The 20,352-nt window shown below is 44.2% G+C and overlaps 2 protein-coding genes across 27 annotated transcripts in view; one reads left to right on the forward strand and one right to left on the reverse strand.

Annotated features, from left to right (window-relative positions):
- The window catches only part of Zasp52 (Z band alternatively spliced PDZ-motif protein 52), a 128,979-nt gene extending 127,784 nt beyond the window's left edge, over window positions 1-1,195 (forward strand). For all 26 annotated transcript variants that reach the window (XM_068355323.1, XM_068355322.1, XM_068355326.1 and 23 more), the window contains one exon: window positions 54-1,195. In XM_068355323.1, coding sequence (XP_068211424.1) covers window positions 54-140 — 87 coding nt within the window. In that variant the 3' untranslated portion in view covers window positions 141-1,195. The remainder of the gene's footprint in view (window positions 1-53) is intronic.
- A 17,743-nt stretch (window positions 1,196-18,938) lies between these two features.
- Window positions 18,939-20,352, reverse strand: part of LOC137624513 (serine proteinase stubble-like) — a 168,704-nt gene continuing 167,290 nt past the window's right edge. Inside the window, exon 11 of the mRNA XM_068355351.1 lies at window positions 18,939-19,225. Coding sequence (XP_068211452.1) covers window positions 19,046-19,225 — 180 coding nt within the window. The 3' untranslated portion in view covers window positions 18,939-19,045. The remainder of the gene's footprint in view (window positions 19,226-20,352) is intronic.

Below are 20,352 nucleotides of genomic sequence, written 5' to 3' on the forward strand. Positions count from 1 at the left end.
AATTTTGTTTATGTAGTGCTTAATTAGTTTAGTAACTAGCTTCTAACCTGCAGAAATGCAACAAGAACTTAGAGGGCCAGAGTTTCTTCGCCAAAGGAGGTAAGCCTTTCTGCAAGGCTCATGCTCAGCGTGGTGTCTAGACTACTGCAAGTAACTGGATACTACCCCTTCTCTGTAGCTCAGTCAAGGGCTACAAATGGGGCTATACAGTCAGCAGCAACAGAATCCAGGGAAGGAAACAAAATCAGCAGGGATCAACAAAGCTTCAGCTACAATCAGTGCTAGGATGGTATAACAGATTGCAAAGATGACTGTATAACAGATAGAGAAGATGACTGTTAAGATGACAAAGGTGTTCAACAGAGCAAGACCATTTTCTTCAAAAGTTTCAAAGCTCACAATCTGTTTTGTTGTTTCCATATCAACAGTAGTTTTTTCCTCAGAATGGCTTCCCTTCTGAGATGCCTTATACTAAGTTCATCAGGTTCTGTTGCATTTATTTATTGTTAAAAGTATTTCGATAGGTGAACTAAAGATTTATGGCCTAGAATAATTAAGGTACATCTGTTCACAATCATTACTAAGTCAGTGCCTTAATTTTATCTAATTGATCTTTAGGATAAGAGTATATAAGCTTTACAGAGTAGTTTAAGTATCCGTAAGCCAGTGAAAAATGGACATTTGACTGTGGGGTCTGTTACTCAGACCAATGGTATGGAATATGTTCTCTATTTAATGCTATGATTTATTTGAATCTTTCATGCATTGTACTTACTGCACATACAAACAAATGCAAACTGTGAATAACTATCAAAAAAGTGTATATACGAATCTCATAAATGTTTATTTAATATCTTCTTCTTCCCTATCAACACTATGAAAAACTTGGCTATGCTTGCTAAGTCTATATAAATGCTATGTGTCTTCTGTCGTAGTTTCTTGTGTTTGTGTATTATTGGCTCTTAGTTCTTTTAAATCAGATTATTTTATCCCATAGAGCTTGCTTAAGGGCCACTGAATCTCAGATGACCCTGTAGCTAACCTGTTAATGGATTTATGAAATTTACTCTTGGTATTTAAAATTGTGCTTTAGAGTATTCGTTACAGTATTATAAAGAAACGTGTGATTAATCATCTAATGTCATGTACCTCTGTCTTTTGGGGGCTTAACATAATAAAAGAGGAAATATTATTACTGCTGTGTTTCAGTATCTTTCAATTCTTCGTACAGATAAATTTGGAATTATGTATTTTGTGAACTAATGAAAAACCCAACTTTGGAAGTAATTTGTATTTTTCCTAACCATATAAACCTGAACTCTTTACTGTACTGTACTATGGATATATTGTTCAGGCATAGCTGGAATCTAGCCGTAAGCTTTTTCACGCGAGGTAAAAGACCTGCTGCTAATTAGCTGGAATAAGACATTCCCCTGCTCACACACTCCTAGTATATCGATCCACTTTTAATTGGAGGCAGGACATTTAGGGGGACAGGTAATGGCGGGCTAAGTACAAGTATAGAGAGCTCAGGTTTGTATGGTTAGGAGAAATAAAAATTACTTCAAAATTTGTCCTTTGATCCTACACACAGAAGCCATTTGTTCTACTATGGACTCGCCCTTAGGTGGGTTAAAGTCCAAAATCCAATTGACTGGGAACTCTAACTGGGATACGACCCTGAGCTCGTGTGAGGGGAGTACCATTGACACCTCGTGAATTCTCCAACTGAATAAGAGAGCCAAAGGCCTGGGCATTCATGGTGAATGAAAGGAAACTAGCCGCTATGACTTGCCCACGTAAGAATATTGGAGCGAGAGCACTCCTCTTACTCAACCTGGGTATTGCTGACTCCCCCTCACTAGGAGGATGGAGACAAAACAAAATACCCCACATTTCAGGTTCCACAAGAGAAATTAGTAGTTACCTGTAGTTGGAGTTAGGCTACCTTGCAGAGTCCTACAGATGCTGTGCCCACACTGGGTAACGTTTGCCCTCGGCTGACTGCAACTGTTAAGGAGCTGAAGTAGCTTACTCCACTTTCGCTGCCATCATAGGATCTATGGAGAGAATATCAATGCTCCTGTGGTTTGTCTTACAGGTAATAGGCTGTAAGGGTACTCTGGCAATACAAGAGACCTGTCTGAAGGACCTTTACCACAGTGGTTTCATTTGGATGTTCAGCGTTCATGATGAGGAGAGTTGGTGAACAAAGCCCAGATGATGACCTGTTAAATCTTTTAAGATCATCTTTTATATATCATTACTCTTGGCCCTGCTTGTGCTAACAAACACTGTCTGACGTACGGGCGAACTCCACTTGTTTGTCTGAGATCACGATTCAATAGTCTGGAAAGATAAAGCAACCATGGAAAGTCCATTTGGAAAGTCGCAAAGTAAAGGGTCTGTTCTGGGATAGTCTTGGCAACAAACTCCGGGACGAAGTCTTATTACTTGTCCTCCATCCACTATGTCCCTCGCCGACTCCTAGTAAAGGCCCAAGTGAGAAGGGAGAACTTTTTTATAATCTAAGTCATGATCTGAGGACTGACCAGCGGTGAGAACGGGCTCTTTCCTGAGAACATAGTACAGGAAATATGCTTCGAGGTCGTCGTCACTTCTGATTGGGGACCAGTAAGCTCGACACTATGAGAGATAATTCCATCGAGGAGGAAATGATAACTGTTCCATCTCAAGACGAGGCTCAAGGCTGTGTGGTAGCCTTTCACAGATGTGACAGACGGGTTTTATCTCTTCGATCCCTTTGAGGTACAAAGAGAGTTACAGTATCATGAGGATAGTGATAGAGAGGTGCGAGGCCTGTTTTCACAAAATCAACTTTTAGAGGATAACCCCCTTCGCCTGGTAAGTGGGAAAAAAAAAAAAACCGCCCTATAGAGGTATCCCGCCATCGTTCTTTCTACGGCTAGCAAAAAACTTTTCCCAGAGATATTGGATAATCTCCAGGTATGAAGTCGTAAGAGAGTGACTGTATTGTGGTGGGTTTGTGTGAGGTTGTCTAAAAAGATTGGGAAGCGCTCTCTCTCTATTTCTGCGGGTAGGAGTAGAAGGTCTGGGTACTATTCTGTTTTCTGCCACAGCGGAGCTATCAGCTGAGGTCATCAACAGATCTTGCGATGCCCCTACCTTATTAATGAGTCTCCTCATCCAACAAAAAGGGTTAAATACATAGTCCCGATTGTCTAATTGTCCCCCAGGAAGTTTTTCTTGCCCACACTGAATTAGTATGTAAAGGACGATCAAGTTGTCTTACATCCAACTTGGTATTTCTACTAGTTGGTAAAGCCTCCACAACAGTATGACTTTTAGTTGTCTAGGTATTTTAATACTGTCATATTATCGTTCCAGAACACTATGCCATGTTAGAAAGTAATTATTGGAAGTGTTCAAGAGCCAGCAACACCCGCTCAATTCTAGGGAAATTGCGTAGTACTGCTGAAAGGAGTCAGATCGTAGCTGGCACCCATGTGTTGCTAACAGGCAAGCACCCCCCCCCCCCCCCCCACCTTCTTTTAATGCATCCAACAAGAGCATCAAAGGTGAGAAAAGAGGTCAACTTCCATTAGGAGGTTGGTAATCTCTACCTTTTAATGCGGGTCTCTTTTGCTCTAATCCTACTTGGAAGTCCGTAGAATTCTTGCTTATACTGAAAAGTTTTCAGTTGCCACTGGAGAGGCCTAAGGCCAAGATGTTTGTCAGGAACCAGACATTTCAGGAAGGTCAGGTGTCCTTCCAGGTGGAGCCGCCATTGTGCCTATAAGACGGGACATGCTGCTTCCACGAGTCTCTCTTTTTTTTTTTTTTTTTTTTTCCCCCTGACTGGATGGAACAACTTTGCCTCCTTAGTGTTTATTTGCCTTGCTAGATATGACAGTTCTTGTGAAGGTTGCAGAGAGGACTTCTAGTGATTTGTCAATTACCTGAGAGTGGCAAAAATGAAGATTGTCTCGGTATGGAAGAATCTCCACCAAGTCTGCTAGAATCAACCACTATTCTTAATTAACGAGGAGAGCAGATGCCGTTGGCATTGACCAAAGTTGCAACCAGAGTGAACAATTAAGGAGTTGAGGATAGGCCGGAGCACAGCTCATGTACTGGAAAATCATCTCGAGAAGGATGACTCTAGGTACTTCACTGGCATTTAACATCTAGTGATAAGAATTCCATTGGTCTGCTGGACTGTCTGACCATTACTGCCCTAAGGGGGAGGACCTACAATGATCCCATCACAAAGGGATAGGACATCACTCAATGTTTACTCAACGGAGGGAGAGAAAAGAAACGGGGAAGTGAGACCCCTCGCGGAGAATTGAGACTGTCTGAGGATCGGCCACAATGGCTTCTCATTTTCATTGGCTACTTTTCAGGTATCCTCTCCCTGGGAGATTGGGTGAGAGGAATGCTCCTCATTAGTGGGATAAATCCTGTCTTCCATTCTGCCCTTAGAGCCCTTCCATGCCTCTGAGCAGGTGGTGCTTTTCACTTTGGAGGGGCAATCCGGACATGCTGGTGCTTGTACCATGGCTCAAGGAATTGGGAAATAGTTTGTGCATGCAAACTCTCGGGTGGAAACTAGTTTTCCCCTATGACGCCATCGCATACCGAGACAAGTTTCTTCCTGAAACTCCGCAGAATCGGAACACGCTCACGACAGAACGTGAGAATGTTTCCAGGCTACCTGGTTAGAAAATTACACGGCTAGGGCAGCAGGTACTGCCCAGCAACTTTGTCAAAAATCATAAAAGGTTCAATGTGAATGAAATAAAAATGGTCAACTTATTTCGAGGGCGCCAAGAGGTTGCTTAGAGGCCCTTCCACACGAGGGCAAAAGCAGGGTGGGCCCTCTGATTTGCCTGCAATTCTTTCGCTTTGAAAGTGTTACCAGATCAAACAGTTCAAGGCAGAGAGGCGAACATATGACTTAAGCTAGATACCAGGAAGAGGGCAGTCACAGTTGTGTCAGACAATAGTTAGGTGCCCATCCAGTGCCTCAACAACAGGCATGGGCACTTCGATGGTTTGCCCATGATGATGATCGTTACCCATACAGCAAAACTTTTAACAGCGTCTGCCCGCCGTGCATTTGCCCCTTGTGTGGGAGGGCCTTAACCAACGAACCTTAGATCAAGCAATTGGTTGTAAAGCAATTGTTTCAAAAATGCTGGGATGCTAAGTTGGCCAACGCAACTGCACATTCTAGGATGGAAGTTGTTTACGTATGTCTGCCTATGGACTAATAAACACTGGAGTAACCAATGGAACAGAGTAAAAAAACTGCCTAATACATAGCTTTAATTAGCTAAACCCAAGTATGACCTTCACAAACGAAAGAATGTCATTAAGTTCTGAATGGAGTGATGAGCACTTGCTACTCTTTGTAAGCATGCATGCGCCTGTGAGGTAGTGCACATATCTGGCCAAGTGATCAGAATTTCGTTGGCAGTGGGAGCTTGTGGCGAGCAGGAGAAATGTACGATTGTTCTTGAGCCATATTGTGAAAATGTTCGCAAGCGTGCGTATGCAGCTGTTGAAGCCATCAGACCTTCGTTGGCAATGAGAACTTGCCCGCCAACCTTGGGGGCAGGACAAATGCTTGTATGTTGACGAACACCTCAACTGCCTAAAAGGGACAAGCGAACTCTCACTAAAGAACCTACAGAATGTTTGTGAATTGCCTAGTGTGCACAGTGAGGAAAGGCTGTGACTACAGAAAGTCAAAAGCCACCCTCACTAGGGTGTTCTGAGAGGCTGAGGGGAGGTACACCAGCCATACTTCCCAGACACATCATCTCAAACACATTCAATTTCTGTATTTCCGTCACTTTCATTACCCACAACTCCGATCCATACATCACAGTTGGTACAATCACTTTCTCAAACAGAACTTTCTTTACATTCATGCCTAACCCTCTATTCATTACCACTCCCTTCCCTGCTCCCAATACTGCATCCTTTATTCACCGTCTGACATAGATCTGTTTCAACTCCACCATTTGCTGCAACAACACACCCCAAGTACTTAAACTTATCTACTTCCTCAAGTAACTCTCCATTCAACATGACATGATATTCAACCTCGCACCACCCTCCCTTCTTGTGCATCTCATAACCTTACTCTCACCCACATTAATTCTCAACTTCTTCTTTCACATACCCTTCAAAACTCTGTTCCTAATCGACCAAGCTTCTTTTCCGAGTCTGCAACCAGTACAGTATCATCCGCAAACAACAACCGATTTACCTCCCATTCATGATCACTCTCGTCTATCAGTTTCAATCCTTGACCAAGCACTCGAGCATTCACCTCTCTCATCTCTCCAACAACAAACAAGTTGAGCAACCATGATGACATCACACATCCCTGTCTCGGCCCCACTCTCACTGGAAACCCACTCGCTCACTTCATTTCCTATCCTAACTACTGGTATCATTGACAACATAAAATACATATTAACCCTTTTACTCCCAACGCTATTTGGAACTTTCCAACCCTTTTACCCCAAATGCTATTTGGAACTTTCCAACCCTTAACCCCTAGGCTTTTTTTTTTTTCAAGGACATTTTGCAATATATTTTCTTTAAATTGCTCTAACAGCCTTAATTTTCGTCATAGAGAGGTCAAGTTGGTCTCATTATTTTGGAAAATGCCTTTAGTTTCTCATAGTTATCAAAAATATAAAAAAATGTAAAAAACAGTTTTTTGCAAGGACATACCGGTACGTCCTTGGGGGTAAAGGGATGAGTTTTGTGAAACGTACCAGTACGTCCATTGGGGGTAAAAGGGTTCAACAATCTCACCAACCATTCAAATACAGTCACACCTCCTTCCTTTAACTTCTAAGCTCTCACACCATCCATACCAGGTGCTTTTCCTACTCTCATTTCATCTAGTGCTCTCCTCACTTCCTCTCTTGTAATCTCTCTCTCATTCTCATCTCCCATCACTGGCACCTCAACAACTGCAACAGTAATTATATCTGCCTCCCTATTATCCTCAACATTCAGTAATATTCTGCCCACCTTTTCCTTGCCTCCCCTCCTTCCATTTCCATCTTTCACTGTCTCTTCAATTCTCGAACCACCCTTCTTACTCTTTTCACTTCTTTCCAAAACTACTCATTCTCTTTATATGAACAACCCAATCCCTGACCTCACCTCCAGTCAGCCACCCTCTTGGCCTCAGCTACCTTATGTTTTACTACCCCATTTTTCTCTATGTCTTTCATACTTCTCTACATTATTACTCAGCAGCCATTCTTCACATGCCCTCTTTTTCTCTTCCACTTTTATCATCACTCCTTCATTCCACCATTCACTACCCTTCCTCATGCTGCCTCCAACAATCTCCTCTTGCCACACACATCACTTACACTCCCAACAAAATTTTCTTTTACTAACTTCCATTCCTCTAAATTACTAGTTTCTCTCATATGCCATTTTCAACCTTTCTTGATATTCACTTTTTACCTCTGGTTTTATTAACTAAAACCTCCACTACCTCCCTTTTACATACCCCCCCCCCCTCTTTTGCTACGCCTAATTTTCCTTCCACCAAAATATTATCAGACATACCATTAGCCATACCCCTCAACACATGCACATCTTTCAATCTTCCAAAAATTCTTCTAATTACCAACCCATAATCCATTAATGCCCTTTCTACCACTCTTCTATTTGCCACTCTTACATACATATACAAAGGCACTTCCCCCAATTTTGGGGGGTCGTCGAATCAAACAAATGAAACAGAAAAGGACACCTCTCCTCTCTACGTTCCTCCCAGCCTGACAAGGGACTCAACCAAGTTTGGCTGGTACTGCTAGGGGTGCCACAGCCCACCCTCCCACATAATCCACCACAGATGAAGCTTCATAATGCTGAATCACCTACTGCTGCTGCCTCCGCGGTCTTCCAAGGCACCGGAGGAAGCAGCAGGGCCTACCGGAACTGCGTCACAATCGCTCGCCATTCATTCCTATTTCTAGCACGCTCTCTTGCCTCTCTCACATCTATCCTCCTATCACCCAGAGCTTCCTTCACTCCATCCATCTACCCAAACCTTGGCCTTCCTCTTGCACTTCTCCCATCAACTCTTCCATTCATCACCTTCTTTAGCAAACAGCCATTTTCCATTCTCTCAACATGGCCAAACTACCTCACCACATTCATATCCACTTTAGCTGCTAACTCATTTCTTACACCCGTTCTCACCCTCACTATTTCGTTCCTAACCCTATCTACTCGAGATACACCAGCCACACTCCTTAGACACTTCATCTCAAACACATTCAATTTCTGTCTCTCCGTCACTTTCATTCCCCACAACTCCAATCCATACATCACAGTTGGTACAATCACTTTCTCGTACAGAACTCTCTTTACAGTCATGCCCAACCCTCTATTTTCTACTACTCCCTTAACTGCCCCCAACGCTTTGCATCCTTCATTCACTCTCTGACGTACATCTGCTTCCACTCCACCATTTGCTACAACAACAGACCCCAAGGACTTAAACTGATCCACCTCCTCAAGTAACTCTCCATTCAACATGACATTTAACCTCGCACCACCCTCCCTTCTCGTACATCTCATAACCTTACTCTTACCCACATTAACTCTCAACTGCCGTCTCTCACACACCCTTCCAAATTCTGTCACCAATCGGCCAAGCTTCTCTTCCGCGTCTGCAACCAGTACAGTATCATCTGCAAACAACAACTGATTTACCTCCCATTCATGGTCATTCTCGTCTACCAGTTTCAATCCTCGTCCAAGCACTCGAGCATTCACCTCTCTCACCACTCCATCAACACACAAGTTAAACAACCATTACAACATCACACATCCCTGTCTCAGCCCACTCTCACCGGAAACCAATCGCTGAACTTCATTTCCTACCCTAACACATGCTTTACTACCTTTGTAGAAACTTTTCACTGCTTGCAACAACCTTCAACCAACTCCATATAACCTCATCACATTCCACATTGCTTCCCTATCAACTCTATCATACGCTTTCTCCAGATCCATAACCGCAACATACACTTCCTTACCTTTTGGTAAATATTTCTCGTATATCTGCTTAACTGTAAAAATCTGATTCATGCAACCCCTACCTCTTCTAAAACCACCCTGTATCTCTAAGATTGTATTCTCTGTTTTATCCTTAATCCTATTAATCAGTACTCTACCATACACTTTTCCCACCACAAGCAACAAAATAATACTCTTACCCAAGATAAATTACAAAAGATGGAAAGAAGCAAACTTCAGGATTAGTAAAACTGAATTTTTGCGGGCAAATATTCAACAAGTAAAGCAGAATAGATGTCAAGGGCTACTATTACTATGTATGTCATACCAAGATATAGCATCACTCGACTTTCATGAAATAATTCTCGATTCCAAATGGAAATCCAATGATTTCTAATCAGTAACTAACAGTTTTCATACAAAGTTACCTATAACAAACCTATAATAAACATTTTAATTTTTGGGATCAGGCCATGTCGTCGTGATGGAAGTTCCTTCAAAGGTAGCTTCCTAGGTATATTTGACTACAGTGATATATCCCAGAGAATTTACCAAAGGTATCCAGAATTCTAACTCCTGGAGCGAATACAGTATCCCTTAAAATTTTACGAAGGGATATCGCGTAATATCAGAGGACTTATTCTTGACACGTCTCATGGTTATCTACACCCCCAATAGAGCTTTCACTACGAGGGGAAAGAGGCAAGAATAGGGTGAGTCGTTCCAGAGACATCGCTCTCAACGAGTCACTACTGTACCGCAAATAGTGCGCCTGTCTGCCACCCGAGGCGACACCGTCATTTTTTCGCTTGTAGCTTCGATAGACCGGTGATTTTCCCAGTTCTCTCACGCTATTTTGGAGTTTTTTGGAGTCTATGATGTCTTCCCCAGCCTCATCAGCCTCTGGAAAGTTAAGTAATATCTTTATCTTGTGTAAATGTAAGCTCTTGCCAGTTTTGCTTTTCGATTGAGATCGTAATTAACGTAACAAGAGCTGTTGCCAGCCGGATAGCGTCAGTGACGCGGTCGTTCTTCTGTTCATTTAGTTAGCCAGAACGACCTTTTCCCGGCATTTATACGCTTTAATAACTTTAGCTATTTAGTTTTTTAGCTAGGGATTCTTATATTATGTCTTTGTTGTCGTGAATTTGGCTATTCTGAACGAGCCTCACGAGTGCTAGGCTTCCTACCCTAGGCACCCTCACACTTCATGCATAATATAACCATCCTGGTAAAGTTGTATTGAAGCACAGGCATTTTTTACACTTGTTTGATATTACTTAATTATGCTTTCCTCTTCCAAGATAGTATACAGTACAGAGAGTTTCGGTGATCTATTCTCAATGCTCCTAGGCTATTAGCCTAGGGGCTTTAGTATACTTTCATACATGTCCCCATTGCTCTTGTATTGCCTTTTAAGGAGAGACTGACCCCTCCTATACCTTTTAAGTCGATACCAATCTCCTAGGAGATTTAAGAGCAATCCCCTTCCCTCTGATTAGCCTAGGCTATTCTCAATTTTCTTTGCTGTGAACAGAGTTCTGGCAAAGTTTTACTGAGACGTTCCGTTTTCTTTCTCCTAACCACTGAGTCGGTTTTGAGTTTAGGACGGGACATCAGAGTATTAGTCTGTGTTAGGCATCTCCCTGTCTTGGTGAAATGACTTCCCAGGTCAGGTTAAGCTGCCCTTTAAGGAGGCTAGACCTCCCTAGGCCATACTTGGGAGTTTTGTATGACAATTCTCCCTTCCCTGGCCTAGCAGACAGTCCTGTGCCAGTAGTCCTTAGACCGAAGAAAGAATTTCTTCATTGCCTAGGGTCTCTGGTACGAGATTCTGCTCTCCTGCGAGTCGGGGTCCTACGGACACCCTCTCCCTTGACTAACCCAACCTGGGGAAAAGACTTCCCCTATCTGAGGTTACTTTACGAGAACAGAATCCTCTAAGTTGGGTAGTGCCTTCGGACATTACCTTAACCATAGGACACCTACCCCTCCCCGCTATCCCTTTCGTGTTGAATGATCCAACACCCTCCTGGCCGTCGTTCTACATTGACCCTAGGGTTCTTGTAGGACTGGCCTGAGGCTCCCCATTGGCCGGCCTAGCCGGCTGCCGGCGGGTGTCCTCATATTCTTTAGAGTGTTCATTGGTCCTCCCTTGGACTGCCTTCCATTATCCCTCATGACTGGGATATGGTTGGGTGGAAGCCCGAATTCAATTCCCCCTTCCACTTGAACCATCATTCTGGATGCAGGCCGGCAAGGCTGAACCCTTGCCTTCCTCCATCCTTTCTTTCTCTCGTACTTTCATACTGGGCCAAAGATATTGGACATTCGGGTACCGACTGCCAGCCGCTGAGTAGCCGGCCACCCAATCCTGGTCCTCTGCCGCCGACTGCCTTGGTTCCCCTTGATGGAAGGATCCTCGGCTGCCGGCCGGCAGATCCATGACACCGCCGACAGCCGGCTGATACTACTGCCGGCTGGCGGCAGCCGGCAGGGCTGTTGCCAGCTGGCAGAGCCGCCGTTGCTGGCGGCCTATCACACAATGTTATGAAGTCAATACTTGCCTTCAATAGCCCAGTATAGGCCGGCATGTGCCGGCAGGCCTGACAAGTCTGACAACTTGTTGCCAAACAGTCAGTGCTGTAGCCCAGAGTTTTCCCAACCTACAAGGTGCTTCATGGGCAGCCTATTGTGAGACCATCACATATAAGAGAGCGATTCTCTCTTCCTTTAATGGATATAATCCATTATTGTCCTTAATCCCCATTATTGAAACTGGAAGATTGTGTTAAGATACACTAATATCATAGGATATCATCTTCCCCTAAAGATTCTTAAGAATTCTGTTTTCAATATTGGAGGAGGTCATAGCAATTGGCTGGACAGGAAACACATGTAGGTGTCTTTCCTACTTATAGCTTTTCCTATCCAAGCTAATATAATATATTATGTATGTTGAAATTTGAGAATTTCACCGAATACTAATAGAGTGCGGGAATAGTTTTTGCCGGGTCCGCAGTAAGAACTTCTGCGGCCACGACATGTGCAGGGCCCATGCTCGCTGCGCTGTCACCAAGGGGGCTCTCAAGTATTGGGACCCGCAGGTATGTACCGTTTGTACTAACCTAGTAACTGAGGCTTTTGATGACCAAAAGTCAACTGAGTCAAGGGACGCAGCAAGGGAGAAGATGCGTAAATGGGTTAGGGGTTTTCAGAAGAATACTTCTGGCCCATACCTTCCTAATGAAAGGATGAGGGCATGTCTTTTCCCTAGGGCATCTTCGGATGCGGTCATTCCCCAGGCTCAACCTGAGATTCCCCTTGTTCAGATTCCGGTAGAATTTGAAGTTTCGGATGCCTTGGAGAACATCCAACTTGAGGACAATATGTCGGTTGTCTCAGAGGAGACGGAGAACAATCTCCTAGTGGAGGAGCTGGATCAGGCGGATGATGTTCCACCCGAACCACTACCGGAGAAAGCCGATACGATTTCGGTGTCATCGGCCATAGGGAATGAGCCGGTGCCTTCTACTTCCTCCACTGCGCCCCAACTGGATTCGATTACGAGTACTTTGCACTCGTTGCTGTCCATGGTGCAAGACATGCAACAGAAATCGACCGAGAAGGAGGCCTCTTTTCGGACCGAAATCCATCAACTGGTTGCGGCACGTTTAGCTCCGAAGAAGCTGAACGTTAAGGATCTCCCTGCCTTCTCTGACGTTAACCCTTAGAGGTACGCAGAGCACATGCCCATGTCGGGCGGGAAGATCTTCCTCTCAGATAAACTGGGTACTGTCCCAGTAGAGGATATTGAATTCTGGCCCAGCAAAGGGTCCTACCCGGACTGCTACATCCGTCTCAGGACGGAACCAGCGTCCAAAGAGGAGACAGAGCCCAAGGAAACGATTGTCCTTGAACTCTCTAAGGCTCAGGCCTTATTGACCACTACCTTAAAGGAGAGGGCCTTCACTAGCTGTAAGGTGCCGGCTCTCACCAAGAAGCACCTGTCCTTCATTGCTGATCCTCAACGTGCCTTCCCCTTTATGGATAAAGGGCTTAAGGCAGCCTTAAAGGCAATCGAGGCAGGGAAACCGTGCCCTACACTCGAAGAGTGTAGACCCTTCTCCCTAGCCTTTCCATCAGATGATGCAGACTGGAAGGATGTCCACAACACCTTCACAGTCGGGAAGCTGGAGGCAGATATTGCCGGACGACAGTTCGGCGAAGACCTCCCCAAGCTGTCGGACTTTCTCCGGCGTAGATAGCAGGAGACAAAAGAACGCTTAGCCGCTTCCTTGTCTCTACAGACTGGCCTGGAGACAATGGCAAGCATCCCAGATAAACCAGACATGTACATGGTCTTCGCCAAAGCCCATCTGGCGACGGTGACTAAAGACCTGTACAACTTTATTAAAGCCAGAAGGGCTTGTAGAGAGTTTGTGTTCGCCTCGGCTGCGGTGAGGTACGAACCCAGGAAGCTGATAGCTTCCAACATCTAGGGAATAGACCTCTTCCCAAGTCAAGTGGTCAAAGAGGTCGTGGACAAAGCCGCCACTGAAAACAGGAACCTCCTTTCCAAGTGGGGCTTGTCCACCAAGAGGAAATCTTCAGCTGACGAGGGTCCCCAGCCGAAGAATAAATCAAAGCGACCTTGAGTGCCCTCTCACCAGCAACAGCAGCTTCCCGTGGCCACGGTGCCCCAGACGGTGGCACAACCACCCACCATCTTTCAACTGGTGCCCCAAACCCTGGCGACTCAGTCACCAGTGTTCACCCCAGTGTTTGAAAGGCAGTCTACGACCCTTCGGCCGAAGTCTCGAGGATCCTTTCGAGGCTCCTCCAGAGGTAAGGGCAACAGGGGTGGACGAGGCCAAGGAGGTAAATCATCCTCCCAGCACTCAAAGTGAGATGCTACCAGTAGGAGGGAAACTCTTCTACTTCCGGGATCGTTGGACCTTCGATCCCTGGGCCCACAGCCTAATCAAGAATGGACTAGGGTGGAGTTGGAGCTCAACTCTACCAACCTTCCCTCAATTCTTCCTACACTCAACCCCCCATATTGGAAGAATATGTTCAGGAACTCTTGAACAAAAGAGTTATACGGAAGGCGAAGTCCGTCAGATTCCAAGGAAGGCTATTTTGTGTTCCGAAGAAGGACTCGGAAAAGCTCAGAGTAATTCTGGACTTGTCACCACTCAACAAGTTCATAGTGAACTACAAGTTCAAAATGCTGACGCTTCAACACACCAGGACCCTGTTGCCCAAACGGGCATACACAGTCTCCATAGACATGACGGATGCATACTGGCACGTTCCGATCAGCCGTCAAGTTTCCCCCTACCTGGGATTCAAACTACAAAGAAGACAGTACGTCTTCAGAGCCATGCCCTTTGGACTAAACATAGCTCCAAGGGTATTCACCAAGCTTGCGAATGCAGTCATTCATCAACTACGCCTAAAAGGAATCCAGGTGGTAGCCTACCTGGATGACTGGCTGGTGTGGGCAGCATCCGACGAAGATTGCAGGCAAGCCTCCATGGAAGTGATCCAGTTCCTGGAACACTTAGGATTCAAGATCACTCGGGAAAAATCCTTACTGTCTCCAGCTCAGAAGTTTCAGTGGCTGGGCGTCCACTGGAACTTGCAGTCACACTGCCTTTCCATTCCATCACAGAAACGGAAAGAGATAGCGAATCTGTCAGAAGCCTTCTTCGATCCGCAAGGATATCAAGAAGGCAACAGGAGAGAGTGTTGGGGTCTCTCCAGTTCGCCTCAGTGACAGATCCAGTATTGAGAGCACAACTAAAAGATGCATCAGGAGTCTGGAGAAAATACGCATCAAACGCTCGAAGAGATCTAAAAAGACCGACACCAAATCGTCTGCGATCCCTACTCAAACCATGGTTGGAGGCCAAGAACCTAAAGAACAAGGTTCCCTTACAACCACCTCCACCGTCAGTCACCGTTCACACGGATGCCTCAAAAGAAGGGTGGGGAGGTCACTCTCATCATCGGAAAGTCCAAGGAACCTGGTCTCCCCTCTTCAAAACCTTTCACATAAACTTCCTGGAAGCCATGGCAGTTTTTCTTTCCCTAAAGAAACTGAAACTCCGCTGCTCAATCCACATCCGTCTGGTTCTAGACAGAGAAGTCATAACGAGATGCCTAAATCGACAGGGCTCGAGATCGCTTCACATAAATCAAGTGATACTAGTCATCCTCCGCTTAGCGGAGAAGAGATGGCACTTGTCAGCAGTCCACCTTCAAGGGTTCCGCAATGTGACAGCGGACGCTCTATCCAGAACCAAACCGATAGAGTCAGAATGGTCCCTAGACGCAAGATCGTTCTCCTTCATCTTACGCAAAGTCCCGGGACTGCAGATAGACCTCTTCGCAACGAGCGACAACAAGAAGCTACCCCGGTATGTAGCCCCGTACGAGGATCCTCTATCGGAAGCGATGGATGCAATGTCCATAAATTGGAACAGATGGTCCAAGATCTACCTATTCCCTCCAACCAACCTTCTGCTGAAAGTCCTTGACAAGCTGAGATCCTTTCGGGGGACGGCAGCGATAGTGGCCCACAAGTGGCCCAACAGCGTTTGGTTCCCCCTGGTAACGGAACTACGCCTGAAACTGATCCCGTTGCCGGACCCAGTTCTGACTCAGCAAGTGCAGAAATTGACTGTCAGCTTCATCAGTGAAAACCCAGAACCTTCATCTCATGATTTTCTCGCCTTAGCGGTCAAGAAACGGTTTGGGATTTCTAGGGACAGTATCAACTTCCTAGAAGAGTACAAGTCAAAGTCAACAAGAAGACAATATGAGTCTTCCTGGAAAAAATGGATGGCCTTTGTCAAGGCGAAGAAACCTAAGGAGATTTCTACGGACTTCTGTTTGTCCTTCTTCATCCATCTTCATGAACAAGGTTTAGCAGCCAATACGATTACTACATGTAAATCCGCCCTGGCCAGACCAATACTTTATGCCTTCCAGGTAGACTTTTCCAACGAAATCTTTAACAAGATCCCTAAACCCTGCGCAAAACTTCGGCCCGCAGCTCCTCCTAAGCCCATTTCAAGGTCTTTGGACAAAGTTCTTCATTTAGCATCAACCCTGAATAATGAGGATTGCTCGCTGAAAGACTTGAATCAGAAGGTGATATTCTTGTTTGCACTAGCCTCGGGAGCCAGAGTTAGCGAAATAGTGGCCCCCTCGAGGGATGATGGCCACATTCAGTTCACAGACAATGGAGATCTGAACCTCTTTCCGGACCCGACGTTTCTCGCCAAGAACGAGCTACCCACTAAACGGTGGGGTCCCTGGAGAATCTGCCCTCTGAAGGAGGAAGCATCCCTCTGCCCAGTGGAATGCCTAAAGGTCTATCTTCGTAGAACTTCAGACTTTAAGGGAGGTCAGCTTTTCAGGGGAGAGACTTCTGGTTCAACGTTATCCTTGAGACAGATTAGGGCGAAAATCACCTACTTCATTCGCAGAGCGGAATCCAGACAGTACATCCGTAGGTCATGATCCGAGGAAGGTTGCCACGTCTCTGAATTTCTTCCAAACAATGTCGTTTGAAAGTCTTCGTGCTTATACTGGATGGAAGTCCTCGAGGGTCTTCTTCAAGCACTACGCGAAGCAATTACAAGAAATTAAGTTTCATGTGGTGGCGGCGGGCAGTGTGATAAAACCCGCTGCTTGATTACTGCGAAGAACAGTGCACTATTAGGGACTTATAGTGAAGGGTGTACACGATAGACTCGTAAGACATATCGTGTTGAGTTTTGTGTTCAAGTGATAACACTATAGACTGTTCTCCCTACACAGGTGACATTAAGCATAATAAACCGACACAAGTGCCAGGCATTCTTATATGCACAGTGTTTTAGTAACAACAGATTATAGAACGAAACTGCAAGTTTCCCTTGTGTGGCTAATGTTTTCCTTTTCAGGCAAACCCCTTTTTTATCCTGTTATTACTGTTTATGCTCATCCATCCATATACCAAAGGCACTTCCCCCAATTTTGGGGGGTAGCCGACATCAACAAGAACAAAACAAAAAAGGGGACCTCTACTCTCTATGTTCCTCCAGCCTAACCAGGGACTCGGCCGAGTTCAGCTGGTACTGCTAGGGTGCCACAGCCCAACCTCCCACATTTCCACCACAGATGAAGCTTCATACTGCTGAGTCCCCTACTGCTGCTACCTCCGCGGTCATCTAAGGCACCGGAGGAAGCAGCAGGGCCTACCGGAACTGCGTCACAATCGCTCGCCATTCATTCCTATTTCTAGCACGCTCTCTTGCCTCTCTCACATCTATCCTCCTATCACCCAGAGCTTTCTTCACACCATCCATCCACCCAAACCTTGGCCTTCCTCTTGTACTTCTCCCATCAACTCTTGCATTCTTATGCTCAAATGTAGAATTATTCAACATACATTGTAATTGTTTACAACCATGATTTCTATTTTTGTAATAAACAATAGAACGAATATTTGCGTCTCCTTCGCCCCAAATATTTATTCAAATAGTCATTTAAACAATTATTTAAATGCATAAGTCAGAGCATCCTTGACTCTTTTGATAATTAAGTCAATACTAGAACTAAGATTCATGGTGTTCCAGACAAACAGGTAAGACCTTGTTGTACTAGACTGTTCATTTTACTGTTTAAAGTGTTCCTACACATACATAAACCTGTCCGTCTCTTCACAGACACGGGAGCTACAGTAATCTGCCCAAGCCATTTCCATCCTAGTACAGACTATGCTTTACGTATATGTTGACACTAATATACAAACTATTTGCTAGATTGTTCCGTGAACTCACAATCCTCAGGTTTTTTCCTCGAGTCTACCCAGACTCTTCCCTGTAGGGGGCAGGAAGCACTGACATATTTTATGATCAGCTGATTGATGTATAACGGTAACATCAAGTGTCTCAAGGTCTAAAGAACAGCACTATTGGAAATCCACAGATACATTAATGCTCTGATACACTTCCATCACGACGACATGGCTTGAGCCCAAAAAAAACGGATTTTGAGCATAGCGAAAAATCTATTTATGGGTGAGGTAGCCATGTCGTCCTGATGGACCCACCTTCTTTTGGGACAAAAGGATAATGAATCCCTCCCTATAGTACTGTATCTGCATCACGTACAAAGCTACAAAGAATGACGGTGGCGCCTCGGGTGGCAGACAGGCGCACTATTTGTGGTACAGTAGTGACTCGTCAAGAGCGATGTATCTGGAACAACTCACCCTATTCTTGCCTCTCTTTCCCCTCGTAGTGAAAGCTCTATTGGGGGTGTAGATAGCCATGAGACGTGTCAAGAATACGTCCTCTGATATTACGCGATATCCCTTCGTAAAATTTTAAGGGATACTGTATTCGCTCCAGGAGTTAGAATTCTGGATACCTTTGGTAAATTCTCTGGGATATATCACTGTAGTCAAATATACTTAGGAAGCTACCTTTGAAGGAACTTCCATCAGGACGACATGGCTACCTCACCCAAAAATAGATTTTTCGCTACGCTCCAAGTCAGTTTTATAGGTTTTTCTTCCAGTAACATGAACCAGAAGTAAGTAAAATCAACAAACTGCAGTCTATTAAAGTATCATTACCGTAGTTTGTACAACTGAACTGACTGTTTTGCATCTTGACATATCTTACACATAAGATTTCTACTATTTATATCGATAAAACATCCAGAGTCGGGGAAAAGCTATATAATCAGCAAACAATACTAAGACTGTGAAGTATTTCTATGAAGCAAATGAAAACCAGTAATCTTAAGGGCAAGGAGGATACTTTCACATACTTGATGTGGAAATCCATAATCACCAAGGACACATTACAATAAGAAAACTATTCCTTTCAAAAGAAGTATCCCAATTTTATTGAACAAACTAGAATAAATGTTACAAAAGTGAGATTGTGCACCAACCTTCTGAATAAGTTACTAAAAAATAGATCAATCATTTATGTTTCTTCCTCTGCTTTAGTGAATCTGCTTGCTTTAGTCCTTGATAATAACCAGTATGATAGCCTGTCATATACCAACTCATAAGCATTGTATGAAGAGCTTCAGATGTTCTAGGATCCTCACTGAAATCCATACTTAGGGCTGGAGGAGGAGGTAGGTCTGGCAAATAGGGCTGTTGAAAGACAATAAATTTTACAGTAAGCAATTAAGTACAGTTGTTAAATTCGACGTTATAACTTCTATATTTTATGACTGACCAAAATAAAAATCTTGTAAACAAATTGTTTAATATACTATACAAGCCACTACTTTATTTTACAACCAATATCATAAACCTTCGCAACTTAATTAAACCAAATTGTAAAAAGGATAACTCATCCGCAGCATACCAGTAACATTTGCAGTCCAATAGCCAACATAATCAATACAATAACACAACAGACCTCGTCTTATCAATTTATTCTCCTATTCTTCTTTATTCCTTTATTCTTCTAAACAACACCAATTTCAAACCCTGGGCTCATGATTGGATGGCAAGGGCACTGCCAACAGATCCAACAAGTGCCATAAAAGAAGTTAGAACTTTAGTACTTGTAGTAGAGCTGTCAGTGGTACACAGTAGTACACTGCATTAATAAATAATTATTGCAATATCCTGCTGGTACCCCAGCTTTTCTTTCAAACTACTGGGCCATTTTGGTCTGACACAGGCTTTGCAACTTTGCAGCCCTTCAGCCATAGCTGCACCTTGCTTCTTAGCTTTATGTTTTAACCTTCATTCCAACTTCCCTTCTCCTATCTAGCTGTCCAACATCATTTAACTAAAATTTACCTAAGAGGAAAGAAATAGCCTCCCAGCCACGAATGCCCAAGCGTATGGTCCAAATTCCAGGAATCAAATAAAATGGGGTAAAAAATCTATAATTCTATTGTACATGAGATCATGTATTGTTTTGTATAGAATCAGCTTCATTAGTAGGGTTGTTTGTGCTAGGCTGTCTATTAAGACGGGCTACAATTTTCTGATGAATATCTTTAATTGAGGGGTACCACAGGGTTCACAACTGTGGCCAAAAAACATGAAGAATGGAAGATCAGAGCAAATACTTGGAATGTTGGTACTCTAACTAGAAGTTTGCAAGAGATTGTGGATGTGATTGAATAAGAGGATAGATATCCTGCGTGTGCAGGAGACTAGATGGAAAGGAAGTTATACTAGAGTATCTCAAGTGCCCAATTGTGCTATCATATTACCCTAATTGGTAAACAGATCTACAAAAATATTCTAATATGCAAAAA

Source organism: Palaemon carinicauda, chromosome 31 (assembly GCF_036898095.1).
Source record: "Palaemon carinicauda isolate YSFRI2023 chromosome 31, ASM3689809v2, whole genome shotgun sequence".
NCBI classification, from domain to species: Eukaryota; Metazoa; Arthropoda; class Malacostraca; order Decapoda; family Palaemonidae; genus Palaemon; species Palaemon carinicauda.